Source organism: Trichosurus vulpecula, chromosome 4 (assembly GCF_011100635.1).
Source record: "Trichosurus vulpecula isolate mTriVul1 chromosome 4, mTriVul1.pri, whole genome shotgun sequence".
Taxonomy (NCBI): Eukaryota; Metazoa; Chordata; class Mammalia; order Diprotodontia; family Phalangeridae; genus Trichosurus; species Trichosurus vulpecula.
Window position 1 is genome coordinate 282,928,487 of NC_050576.1, and position 13,947 is coordinate 282,942,433.

Below are 13,947 nucleotides of genomic sequence, written 5' to 3' on the forward strand. Positions count from 1 at the left end.
ATCTTTCCCACTTAGATATATTCTGAGTGAATGTGACAGTCATCAGTTGCCTTGGAGAGTTCTCAAGGAGCATGTCCAAAGAAGAGTTAGGGATTGGCGATGCCACCAGAGCCCAATGGCTTCCCTCTTCAGAGATGAATGGAGGCTGATTGGATGCTGTGCTGTTGGCTGGTTTTTCATTTTTCATATAATGACTTAGAGTTCATGGAAGAGCAGAGCTCAGAGGGCCCTTAAAAGATCCTCAGGTTCAGACCCCTTATTTTGCAGATGAAGACAGTGAGACCCAGGGAGAAGTCATTTAACTGAGGTCACAGAGCTAGCAGTTCCACATTGGCCTTGAGCCCCTCTTTAGGGAGCTAATGTGATTTTTATGGGTTCAAAACTCCTTCTTCCTTGGGTCCAGACTGGATCTTGGAAAGTCTCCTGATAGTAATTTAGATCTTTCTGATACCATAAGAACTCCTATTTATAATGACATGGGGGTGTTTGTGATGTACTGAAAAAAGTACTGACTTCAGAATCAGGGGTCCGGGTTTGAATCCTGATTCCACTGCTCACTACCTATATAACTTCCGGCATGACAGTTAACCTCCCTGAGCCCTAATTTACACGTGTAAAATGAGAGCCCTGGATTAGATGGCCTTTAAAATCCTTTTAGTCTAAACATTTCAGGTCTGGGGTTTGTAATGTGCTAGTTTTGAGATAACATTATTAAGATGAATTTTATTCTTGAGTTGTTTTTCAGTTGTGTCTGACTCTTTGTGTCCCCATTTGTGGTTTTCACAGCAAAGATACTGGAGTGGTTTACTATTTCCTTCTCCAGCTCATTTTACAGATGAGGAAACTGAGGCAAACAGGGTTAAGTGACTTGCTCAGGGTCACATAGCTAGTAAGTGTCTGAGGCCAGATTTGAATTCATGAAGAGGACTCTTCCTGACTCTAGGCTCAGTACTCTATCCTTTGAAGTGGGGGCCTTAAAGCCTCTCTGATATTACCTTCCATTTACACTGTATATATCATGTGTGTAATAGATGTTTTCATGTTTTCTCCCCCACTGGTCGGTGAGCTCCTTGAGGGCAGGGACTATGCTTTTGTCTTTCTTCATATCCCCAGCATTTAGCACAGTCCCTGGTACACAGTAAGAGCTTGTTCACTATTGACTGACTGATTACCAAGTGCTCTTTCCTCATAGAGGATAGCATCCAAGTCTGTGAGGAGCTGTTGGGTAGTAAGAATAAGTAGTCTTTGAGGTCTTGTGTATTATGACAATTCCTGAAGAAAGGCCCTTCTGTGCAGAGAATCAACTCCTGTCTTATTCAACACTAGTGCTTTTCCCTGATTGTCCTCCATTTACATCCTGTGGGGTAGGGAGGAGACAAACACGACCAGCCTGGCGTAATAGAATGTAGATAGCAATCTCTTTTTGTCCATCGCTTTTCAATTATGAAAGAAAACATAAGGAGGAAGAGGAAAACAAGATGACACCCTTCAATCTGGAATGGCTGAGGCTCAGCCTTGCCTTGGGGAAGCTCTATACACCAGATGACCCTCTTCTCTAGTCCTAGGGATGCTGTATTGTACCAAAGAGTCCTTGAATCTCCCTCACTGAGTCTTAGTGTAGATACAATCACTTGTCTGCCATGTTTGCTTTCCTCAGGCACAGGCTTAGCCTAGAATTAAAGGCTTCTGATAGTCCCCACCCACACCCCCTGAGTAAATAGCTTTTGCTGGGAAAGGTATTGTGGGCTCCTCCCTTCTGGAAAGGCTCCTTCTTCCCTCTCTTTCTCCTGTCCATGTCTTGGCTCACATGTAGGCTGAGATTCCACCAGCCCAAGCTACCAGATGGAGAATCCCAAAGGGTTGCCATGCATCCTGTGAGAGGGTCTTTGTGCCAACAGTTTGAAGAGCATGATCCCCAAGCAGAGCAGAGCAGAGCAGAATAGGCCCCTCTGTGCTAAGTCCCCTCCATCTGGACTTGGCCTCCCAGCCCCCAATCCACACCTCTTCCTCCACTAACCAGGATATGGTAGTATAGATCCTGTCCAAGAAAGAGAGAACAAGGGACCCAAGAGAGACTGCTTTCCATTCAGGGAAATGATTTTTCCACATGGTACTATTTTCTTTTAGTGCATCTGAAAGGTGTAGATTCATGATGAGGATGGTGTGTAACAGGGGCAAGGAAGTGCCAAGAAGAACCCCCCCCACCAAATCTCTTGCTTCCAAATAGTACAGTTTATCTTCTAAGAGGGTAGTTCTTCCCCGCTTGCCCACTCACCCTGCATTTTTCATGCTGTGCCTAAATTTGGCATTCCAATAAAATTTTTATAATATAGCATTACCCCCAGAGCTCAGCCAAATCCCTTTGGATTCAGAACTGGCAGCTGGGAAATGATGAATGAATGGGCTATTTTTTTCATGTTCTCCCTCCCCTCACTACATATGTTTCTCAGCTTCTTGCTCATAAATTTAATTTGCTAAAAAATCCAAACTTTTACTTTTTTTAAGACATGGAAGGTGGGGAACGTGAGGACTTTGGTTCAGAGATTTGTTTAGCATTCACCAAGGACACAGCATCTGTGGGTTGGAGCCCTATGCTTCAGGAGGAAAACTTGCACCGGCCTTCAGCCTTTGGAGTTTGATTAGGATTGTCCTAGTAGGGAAGAAAGAGGAGACCAAATTATAGTTGGAAGAGCCTCCATTCTAGGGATAGGACTTCTGGATAATAGCAATAGCTTTCTTTATGGTCCAGTGACACTGGCCTACTTACTATTACACATGTCATGTTACACATGACAGTCCGTCTCTGGACCCTGTCCCTTTTCCTTGTCTATCTCCCACACCTGCATTGCTCCAGTGCCTGTCTCATCTCTGTCTCTTGGCTTCCCTTTTGTTGTTGTTCAGTTGTTTCAGCCATATATGACTCTTCATGACCCCATTTGGGGTTTTCTTGGCAAAGATAATGGTTTGCCATTTACTTCTCCTGCTCATTTTACAGATAAGGAAACTGAGGCAAACAGGGTTAAGTGACTTGCTCAGGGTCACACAGCTAGTAATTGTCTGAGGCTGGATTTGAACCCAGGGCCTTCTGACAAGGGCTGGCACACTACCCACACTACCCACACTACCCACTGTGCCAACTAGCTGCCCCTGGCTTCCTTTAAGTCTCATCTCAATCCCACTTTCATAGTCCCCTCAATGCTTTTCCTCTGAGATATCTCTAATTTATCCTATATAAATTTATATAATTCTATACATAAATATATAGTCTATATATCCTATATAAATTTATCCTATATAAATCTTGTGTGTCCATAGTTGTTTGTATGTTGTCTCTTACATTAAAATGTTAGCTCCTTAAGGGTAAGGGACTGTTTTTGCCTTCTGTTTATCCCCAGCACTCAGCACAGGGTCTGGCATATAGTAGGTGCTTAATAAGTGCTTACTGACTTAACTTACAAGCAGAAAAAGTTATAAAATCAACCAGTACATCCCCAAACGTTGTTTGGCTTAGAGAAAATCAGGTTTTGAGTAACCTAAATGTGATGGTTTGTTACAAAGAATGGCAAAGGTTTGTCTTCCATCACTGCTCTGGAGAGAACAGGCAGAAATGAACTAATGCTGAAGGAAAACTATCTGGCTTGTAGGGAAGAGGACTGATTTTCATAGAAGGTCCTTCTTATGCTTGGAATATACTCCTCTTTGTGGGCTGAATTCTTACTTGTGCTTTAAAGTCCCATTCAAATCCAATCTCTTCCACAAAGCCTTTCACATTCCCCTGGGCTGGTAATGACCTTCCCAGTCAGACTTCATATAGTTCCTTGTTCTGTAACTTTTTCATGAACTTATCACGCCATGTTATATGTTGTCATGACCTATATTGATTTCTTGTCCCTCTACTAGATTATAAGGCTCATTAGGGCATGGGCTGTTTTATTAAAACTTTGTATCTCTCCAGGTGCTTAAAACAGCACTACCTGAATAGGAAGGGTTTGATAAATGGTTTTGGAATGAATTTATTTTAAATAGAGGTGTTATTTCCTTTTTCTTAGCTGCTTTATATTTCTCCTGTGCTGTGTTTCCATGAGGTTCCATATCTGGTCTTCTAGGATTAGAAAATGAAAATCACAGCTAATTTAGCATGGAAGGGACCTCCGTGATCTAGTCCAAGCTGTTCTATTTACAGATAGGTAAACTGGGACCCAGAGAAGTGAATTGTGTGGTCACTTCTGAAGGAATGAAAATACTCCTCCTAGACCTAGAAAGTAACTCATTTGTTCTCATTAAGTTTAAGGGACCAGTAAAGCCAATAAAGACGGAAATAGGAAGAAGAGGTGAAGATGGTGTGAAAGGAGTAAAGGGCCCTGAAGAGTGTGATGGTAGATTCCATCTTATGGCATGATAGAAATCTTCAGGTTTGCAAATGCTGAGGGCTTCTAAATTAGCTACAAAGGTGAGGTCAAAAGAAGAAGACAAAGGCATTCCAAAGAGATAATTTATTTTCAGTGCCATTCTTAGGGCATGAGAAATAGTTAAGATAGGACACTCAACTCTTAGATTGGGACAGATTTTTTCCTTTCCTTAACAAGTCACTTAAGGAAGTAGCCAGGCAGGTTAAGGGAGTGGTCTTCCCAGGTGGTGGGAAGTGTGGGGTTTTTTTGGAGCCCCTCCCTCCCCAACCAATACCATATGCTTCTAATTAGTCCATAATCACCATGATTACCAGTTTCTTTGAACCAAAGCAGCTAGAGAGATTGGACTGCCAGTCCTTTTCTCTACCCTTATATACTCAATCAATAAACCAAAAATATCTATCATTGTCTGCTAGATAAAAAACATTGCTCCTCAGCCTGAGCAATTTGTAAATTCTTTATCTTATCATCACTGTTTAGTTTGCCACTACCAATAATGATAAAAGTTGATGTTTCTATAATGCTTGCAAATTTAAGGTTAACAAACTGGCATGTATGTATGCATGTACATATACATATATACACATGTACGTGTGTATATATGTATATGTGTATGTATATATAAAAGCTCACTTAGTATTTGCCATAATGCTGTGAGGTGATATTTGTTTTCCCATTTTATAAATGAGAAACTGAGACTTGGAAAAAAATAATTCACTTTTCCAGGGTCTCATAGCTAGTAAATGTCTGAAATGTGATTAAAATCTTCCTGATTTCAAGTCCCAAATGCTATCCATTACATTTTATAGCAATTGCAGTGGAAAGTTGTCGGTGGGAAGAGATATGCCTGGAAAGCTTTGGAGCTTCCGCTAGAGACTGACTCTGACATGTTCCCTCTAATAACATGAAATCACAGTATTCTTCTCTATCTGTCCACATGGGCGAACCAGGGTTGTACTTTCATAGATTCTACCTAGGGCAGTATTTCTCAAATTTTTTAGTTTTAAGATCACTTTATACTCTTAAAAATCATTGAGAGCCCCAAAGAGCTTTTGTTTATGTGGGTTATATCTATCAATATTTACTTTACTATAAATTAAACCTCATAATTAAAAATATTTCTCCATTAATTCACTTAAAAATAACAGTAACAAGCCTATTACATGTTAGCATAAAGTCTATTCTTATGAAAAATAAATATGTTGCAAAATAAAAAAAAAACATTAAGTGAGAAGAGTGGCATTGTTTAACATATTTTTGCAATCCTCTTTAATGCCTGGCCTAATAGAAGACAGCTAGATTTTTATATCTGCTCTTCATTCATATTGTGACATGTTGTTTTAGTTGTACTATATGGCCTTATACAGATATGTAGTTGGAAAATGGAATAGTGTTTTAATAGGCAGATAATTTCTTAGTATTATTGACTTCATGGACTCCCCTGAAAGGGTCTTGATGCTGGAGCACATTTTGAGAACCACCATTCTAAAGACTGAACAGTTTCAGGCTAATTCTGTTTATCTTTGGTTGGCTTTCAGGTGAGGTGAACAGGGAGGCAGGTGTGGTATCTGCCCTTTGCAAGGAGAGAGCCAGCATGGAGTTAGAATGTTGGACTTGGAATCTGGTCTTGAGTCCTGCCTCAGATACTTATTATTTGATACTCATGTTTTTTTATTTTTTTTAATTAATTGTATCTCCAGTGTTTAGGACAGGGCCTGGCACATAAGTAGGCACTTAATAAATGTTTACTGGAAAAGTAGGTAAGTCACTTAACTTCCCTGAGTCTTAGATTCTCAGTACATGAAATGGAGATAATAATATCACTTACCTTACAGGATTGTTGTGAGGACCAACCAAGACAATGTATATAAAATGCTTTAGGGGGGCGGAGCCAAGATGGTGGCTGGAAAGTAGGGACTTGCTTAAGCTGTCACCTAAATCCTTCCAAACACCTCTAAAAATGGCTCTGAACAAATTCTAGAGCTGTGGAACCCACGAAATAGCAGAGGGAAGCAGGTCTCCAGCCCAGGACAGCCTGAATGGTCACAGGGAAGGGTGTATCACATGGTGCTGGGAGTGGAGCACAGCCCAGTGTGAGACATACCAGGACCAACCAGACTGGGAGTCTGGTGGATCAGGCCTGAGAGCCACGAATCATTGAGCTGTGGCAGTTACCAGACTTCTCAACCCATAAATGCCAAAGACCATGGAGCAGGTTAGTGAGAAAACTGCTGGGTAGCAATGAGAGCAGTCTGGCCCCAACCCTGGGGGTGGTAGAGGTGGCACGGTGGTGACAGTGGCAGCAGGAGCAAGCTCCTGTGGCTGCTTCCAGAGCTCCAGTGTCAGCTGCTTCCGGAGTTGCTGACTCACATGGTGGGAGGAATCAAGTGCAGATTGGAATGGGAATTGAAGGAGCACTTTGCTGGCACAGAGGCAGGTTCTCTTGCTGTGCCCTGCTTGGATCTGGGTCGTGGTCCTGGTTGGTGGTTCTTGGGGGAGGAGGAGTACTGCTGTGGCAGAGCTTGCAGTGATGCTCGAGTAGAAGTAGCTCTGAAAATAACAGGGCAGCCCTTAAAGCTTAGGACAAAGTACCCTCTACTCTACAAGCAGTCGAACCCTGACAAAAAGCTCAAAGGTCATGTAGTGGGCTGGGAACATGAACAGGCAGTGAAAAAGGACTCAGACTCAGACTCAGAGTATAGAATCTTTTTTTTTTTTTTTTTTTGGTGAGAAAGAAGACCAAAGCATACAGCCAGAAGAAGTCAACAAAGTCAAAAAGCCTATATCAAAAACCTCCAAGAAAAATACGAATTGGTCTCAGGCCATGGAAGAGCTCAAAAAGGATTTGGAAAAGCAAGTAAGAGAAGTAGAGGGAAAAATGGGAAGAGAAATGACAGTGATGCAAGAAAACCATGAAAAACAAGTCAACGACTTGCTAAAGGAGACCCCCCAAAAAAACCTGAAGAAAATAACACCTTAAAAATAGACTAACTCAAATGTCAAAAGAGCTCCAAAAAGGCAATGAGGAGAAGAATGCCTTGAAATGAAGAATTAGCCAAATGGGAAAGGAGGTCCAAAAGACCACTGAAGAAAATACTACCTTAAAAATTAGATTGGAGCAAGTGGAAGCTAGTGCCTTTATGAGAAATCAAGATATTATAAAACAGAACCAAAGGAATGAAAAAATGGAAGACAATGTGAAATATCTCATTGGAAAAACCACTGACCTGCAAATAGATCCAGGAGAGATAAGTTAAAAATTATTGGACTACCTGAAAGCCGTGATCAAAAAAAGAGCCTAGATATCATTTTTCAAGAAATTATCAAGAAAAACTGTGCTGATATTCTAGAATGAGAGGGTAAAATAGAAATCGAAAGAATACACTGATCACCTCTCAAAAAAGATCCCAAAAAGAAAACTCCTAAGAATACTGTTGCCGAATTCCAGAGTTCCCAGGTCAAGGAGAAAATACTGCAAGCAACTAGAAAGAATTGAGTATTGTGGCAACACAATCAAGATAACACAAAATCTAGCAGCTTCTACACTAAGGGACTGAAGGGCTTGCAATATTATACTCTGGAGGTCAATGGAGCTAGGATTAAAACCAAGAATCACCTACCCAGCAAAACTGAGTATAATGCTCCAAGGCAAAATATAGATTTTTAATAAAATAGAGGACTTTCAAGCTTTCTCAATGAAAAGACCAGAGCTGAATAGAAAATGTGACTTTTAAACACAAGAATCAAGAGAAGCATGCATGAAAAGGTAAACAAGAAAGAGAAATCCTAAGGGACTTACTAAAGCTGAACTGTTTTGTTTACATTCCTACATGGAAAGATGATGTGTGTAATTCATGAGACCTTCCTCAGTATTGGGGTAGCTGAAGGGAGTATACATACATACATACATACATATATACATATACACACATGTATCTACACATATATGTATATGTATACATATATATATATATAGAGAGAGAGAGAGAGAGGGCACAGAGTGAGTTGAATATGAAGGGATGATACCTAAAAAAAGTCAAATTACGGAATGAGAGAGGAATATATTGAGAGAGGGAGACAGGGAGAGATAGAATGGGGTAAATTATCTCATGTAAAAGTGGCAAGAAAAAGCAGTTCTATCGGAATGGAAAAGGGGGCAGGTGAGGGGAAATGAGTGAATCTTGCTCTCATTGGATTTGACTTGAGGGGAAAATAACATACACTCAATTGAGTATCTTACCCCACAGGAAAGTAGGGGGAAGGAGATGAAAAGGGGGGGAATGACCGAAGGGAGGGCAGATAGGGGGAGGAGGTAATCAAAAGCAAACACTTTTGAAAAGGGACAGGGTCAAAGGAGAAAATTGAATAAAGGGGGACAGGACAGGATGGAGGGAAATATAGCTAGTCTTTCACAACATGATTATTGTGGAAGTGTTTTGCATGATACATGTGTGGTCTATGTTGAATTGCTTGCCTTTTTAGGCAGTGTGGGTAGGAAGGGAAGAGGGGAGATAATTTGGAACTCAAAGTTTTAAAAGCAGATGCTCAAAAAACAGTTGTTTTCACATGCAACTAGGAAATGAGATATGTAGGAGATGGGGCATAGAAATCTATCCTGCCCTACAAGAAAGTAAGGGGAAAGGGGATGGGGGGGAGTGGCTGGGGAATGAAGCAATCAGAGTATATGCCATCTTGGAGTGGGGGGAGGGTAGAAATGGGGAGAAAATTTGTAATTCAGAATCTAGTGGAAATCAATGTTGAAAACTAAAATATTAAATAATAAAATATGAAGGAAAAAATACTTTGTAAATCTCACTTTTTTTGAGGGGAGGAGGTAAGGCAATTTGAGGTTAAGTGACTTGCCCAAGGTCACACAGCTAGTAAGTGTGTCAAGTGTCTGAGGCCGGATTTCAACTCAGGTCCTCCTGATTCCAGGGCTGGTGCTCTACTCACTGCACCACCTAGCTGCCCCATGCTTTGTAAATCTTAAAGTTCAATGTCGCTTAATATTATTGTTGTAATTGTGGTTATTATTATTATTATTATTAGCAGTACTGATTATTGGATCCAGACCAACTTCATCTTTTAAAAAGGCCACTAAATTAAATGGCCAGCTATGCATGTTCATGGGCTGGATAATATACAAGCTTTCCATAAGGTCTCTGTATTTATGGGCACTAGGAATCTCAGCTTTTCACTTCAGCCACTGGGTTCTACCAATGAAGACTGGAACAAAGGACTCCCTGCAATCTACTATCTAAAACCATCACTAAGGCTAGACACTTGTCCTACACAAAGAGGTCATGTACTTCTTTGGGATCCCTGTGGTGCAGAACAAAGAAATCCACGGATCTTATCAAACACCCCTGATTGAGTAGTCATAGAACGCAGGGTCTATGAAGTTTTTGGCCCCCCTTAGGATAGTGCCAAAAAGATTGGATTTTCATTCTAATATAGGCTCTGCCCATACCTGTGACCTCAAGTAAGTGGCTTCATTTTTATGGGCTTCAGTTTCCTCCTTCATAACATGATAGGATTGGACAAAATGATCTGGAGGATCTCATCCAGCTACGAATCCCACCCATGATCTCTATAAGGGCTGGTCCTTGTCTCAGGTTGATTGCAGTCCAATCTCAATCTTCCAAAATGGGTCCTTTTCTGGACTACAGGACATATTTAAGTCTTTAAAATTCTCTCAAGCATGGTATTTGTTTTTCTGTTCTGCAGATATGCTCCAAACTAGTTGATTATTTCTCTAAATAATTCCGAAATTTGAGAATTCTGCAATTTTTGTGATTAAATTTGCTTGGGATCCCCAAAAGACTCCAGGTGGGTTTGGTATGATGTCAGAATAGAGAGAGAACAAGAGAAGACAAGGACATGCTTACAAAAAATACATAAGCACACGTACATGAAAAGCAAAAACAAGGACCTAACTAGGAGCAGCTGTGATGGGCTATTTACAAAAATGCTGCTGAGTTGCTGGAGCTATGGGACCAGGATAGGGGTGAGGTTGGGGTTGGGAAGTAGTTTGGGAAGGCTTCATGGAGGAGGAAGCAAGTTTCTATCTGCATTTTGAAGTAGGAGAGAGGGACATGGACTGTCAGCAAAAGGAATGGCTCATTTTTCCATCTTCCTTATCCCCTGATGACACTGGATCACAAGCTACTGAAGCCCTGGTGGGAGATACTCTTTTTACCTCTCTCCGGTCCTGCAACATCACATATTTTTATTCATGTCACTCACAGGCAAAGAGAAGCCTGGGGATATTTCTGGAGTAATGACAAAAATGGGAAAATACAAGTCAGATTTGGAGACAGAGAGACAGACACACACACACACACAGAGAGAGAGAGAGAGAGAGAGAGAGAGAGAGAGAGAGAGAGAGAGAGAGAGAGAGAGAGACTTCTCAGACATCTGCAAAATCAGGGAATGAGAGGTATTATTTACATCTCTGCCTTTCCCTCTTCCATGTTTTTACGGATGTCAGAACACATTGTAAATTTTATCATCCAGATACTATACAGAGTCAACCGACAGTTCTCAGCTGCAGGCACTCGAGTGTCAGGTTCTCACCAGGACCTGATCTTTGTACTCCCTCAGTATTCTTACTGCCAAGGGATCAGCCAATCATTGGCTAAACTCTCTTTAAGCCTTATCATTTCCCAGGTGGCGAGAGGTAGTTCTCCATAGGTGAGAGAGCTAATCTACACCGCAGAGGACAGAGACCTTGGGGACAAAAGCTTATAATTTTGCTCTTTGGGTCATCCTCCAAAGCCTGTATCTTTCCTATTCAATAAACCAGCATCCCAAAGAGCTGCCTCTAGAAAATGATCAATTCTGAAAGCTCCAAGGCTGGGCCTTCCCATGAACAAAACAAGTTGCTGATCCTGAGAGAAAAATGAACCCCTTTCTGTGTGGATACAACATTTGGATTTCTGGCAGATGAATTTTTCCAGTGTTTGTTGTGGTATAGGCATAACCTAATGGAATCGCTGAGATGATGACTCTTAGTGACTAAAGTGGAGATAAATAGATAGAAACTGTTGATATATACAAGCCAAATTAAATGCTGATGCAGAAAGATTAGTGAGATACTACACCAGGGAAAGCAGGATATGAGAAACCAAAGTAGTGTGGCAAGAATAGACATTCACGTATTTGGTTCTAATGAACCAGTGTTTATACATCCAAATGAGTGCTATCTTCTTCCAAGTAGTCACCTTAGGAAGTCATAAATTTATTCCAATTGTGGTTCTCACTCAAAACACTTTTGGAGCTTCTTTTTGGTAATCACTTTCCAAACTATTTTACCAGTCATTTTATTTACTCATTACCCTTGTTTTTTTCTGATTAAATATCTTGTTACCTAGCTTATCATTTACCTTTTTCATATGGGTGGCTCTGAATACTTTTTATATAGAAATCAAATCTACCTTCAAAGAAAGCTTTGTCATAATTAGGATTTCCAGTTGCTCTGTTCCAGGCATTTTTCATGGCAATGGGAAATAGCTGGATGGAGTCATTTTCCGTTTTATACTTGGTAATGGTTAAGTAGAGAGGGCACTTGGACACACTCATCTCAAAGACATCACAGAATCTTGCATGATCTCAGCATGTACATGAATCTGTCTTTTGCTTTCCTATTTTGAAATCAGCAAAGGTAGCAAGGCCTTGTATCCTTGGTACCTTTCAGTCAATCTTATGACCATTAAACATATTCAAAAGGATATTGGAGAATCGCATAAGAAAAATTTATTAAATGTCTTTGGCAATAACAGAATAATTAAAATACTACTATTTTGAAGAGAAACAATATTAATAATAACTAGCATTTATGGAATGCTTTAAGGTTTGGAAAACTCTTTATAAGTAAAGTCTCATTTTGTTCTCTCAAGAGCCCTGGGAGCTAGGTGCTGATTTTATTCCCACTTTAGAGATAAGGAAACTGAGGCAGACTGAATTTATATGCCTTGCCCAGAGTCACATAATAAGGAAATGTCTGAGGTAGGATGCAAACTCAGTTTCCTTGCTCAAAGTCCCCACTGGGCCACCTGGCTGAAAATAACCATTTGGTAGAATATAAACTCCTTCAGGACAGGGATTATTTTCATTTTTGTCTTCAGTATCTCCCCATGTCTGGCACATAGTAGGTATTTAGCAAATATTCATTGAATTGAATTCACATGGACATGTAAATTCTGGCAAGTTTACTATACAACTACTCTCATAACGTAGATCAGGATTTCTTAACCTGGAATCCAATGGTGTTCATATGTAGAATTCAGGGACTCCATGAATTTGGATGGGGGAAAATCATGTTTTATATTTTGATAAGATTGGTTTCCTTTGAAATCCTATGTATTGTATCTGATGCATTTAAAAATATATTTCTGGCCTTTTCCCCCAGGATGGCACCGAAGGCGAAGAAGGAAGCTGTTGTCCCCGCCCCCCCCCCCAAGACAGAGGCCAAGTCCAAGGCATTGAAGGCCAAGAAGGTGATGTTGAAGGGTATCCACAGCCACAAAAAGAAGAAGATCCAAACATCCTCCACCTTTTGGCAACCCAAGACACAAAGACTTAGAAGGCAGCCCAAATACCCTTGGAAAAGTGCCCCTCGGAGAAACAAGCTGGATCACTATGCCATCATTCAGTTCCCCTTGACCACTGAGTCTGCTATGAAGAAGACTGAAGACAATAACACCCTAGTCTTCATTGTGGATGTCAAGGCCAACAAGCATCAGATCGAGCAGGCGGTAAAGAAGCTATGTGACATCAACGTGGCCAAGGTCAACACGCTGATCTGGCCTGATGGAGAGAAGAAGGCCTATGTCTGACTTGCTCCTGACTACGATGCTTTAGATGTTGCCAACAAAATTGGCATCATCTAAACTGTGTCCAGCTATCCCACTCCACCTATAATAAAAAGTTTTCCAGTAAAACAAAAAAAAATAAAAATAAAAATATGTTTCTGAAAGGAGTTAAGAGGCTTCACCAGAACCAAAGGATTTTGTTTCCATGACACAATTAGAACCACTGCTTTACAGACAGTCATAGAATGCTAAAATAGGAAAGGGCCTCAGATATCACTTAGTCCAGCTATGTCCTATGAGAGAGGAGGAAATGGGCCCAGATAGGGAAGTGATTTGTCTAAGAGTCCACACAGCACATAACAGAACTGGTCAAGAATCCAGGTTTTCTGATTCCTGGATCAGTATTTTTCTCACCACATTCCACACCTAGTCATTTTTCGAATCATGCAAATGAATTTTTCCAGTATTTCCAAAAGCGAATACACAAACAAGAAAAACAACTTGGCTCAGAGTGAGGCCACGCTGCTCACCCGCAGCTGTTAGAGTTCTGGGCAAGATACTGGCGCAGGCCCTGGATCTCATAATGTGGTAGTGAAGAGAGAAAATGTGGGAAGTTAGAATCATGGAAATAACCAATATTGGAATATCTGAGCAAGAGGATGCTGAAGGCATCAAAGTGGCTAGCAACTGGCAATCAACAAGTCTTAGCTTGTTATAGAATTCCT

At 40.8% G+C, this 13,947-nt stretch overlaps 1 protein-coding gene across 1 annotated transcript; it reads left to right on the plus strand.

Annotated features, from left to right (window-relative positions):
- The first annotated feature begins 12,820 nt into the window (after positions 1-12,820).
- LOC118845715 (60S ribosomal protein L23a-like) lies at positions 12,821-13,320 on the plus strand. The gene has a single exon (XM_036753720.1). It carries the CDS (start codon positions 12,821-12,823, stop codon positions 13,244-13,246), a length of 426 nt encoding a protein of 141 aa, XP_036609615.1. The 3' UTR covers positions 13,247-13,320.
- Positions 13,321-13,947: the final 627 nt, after the last annotated feature.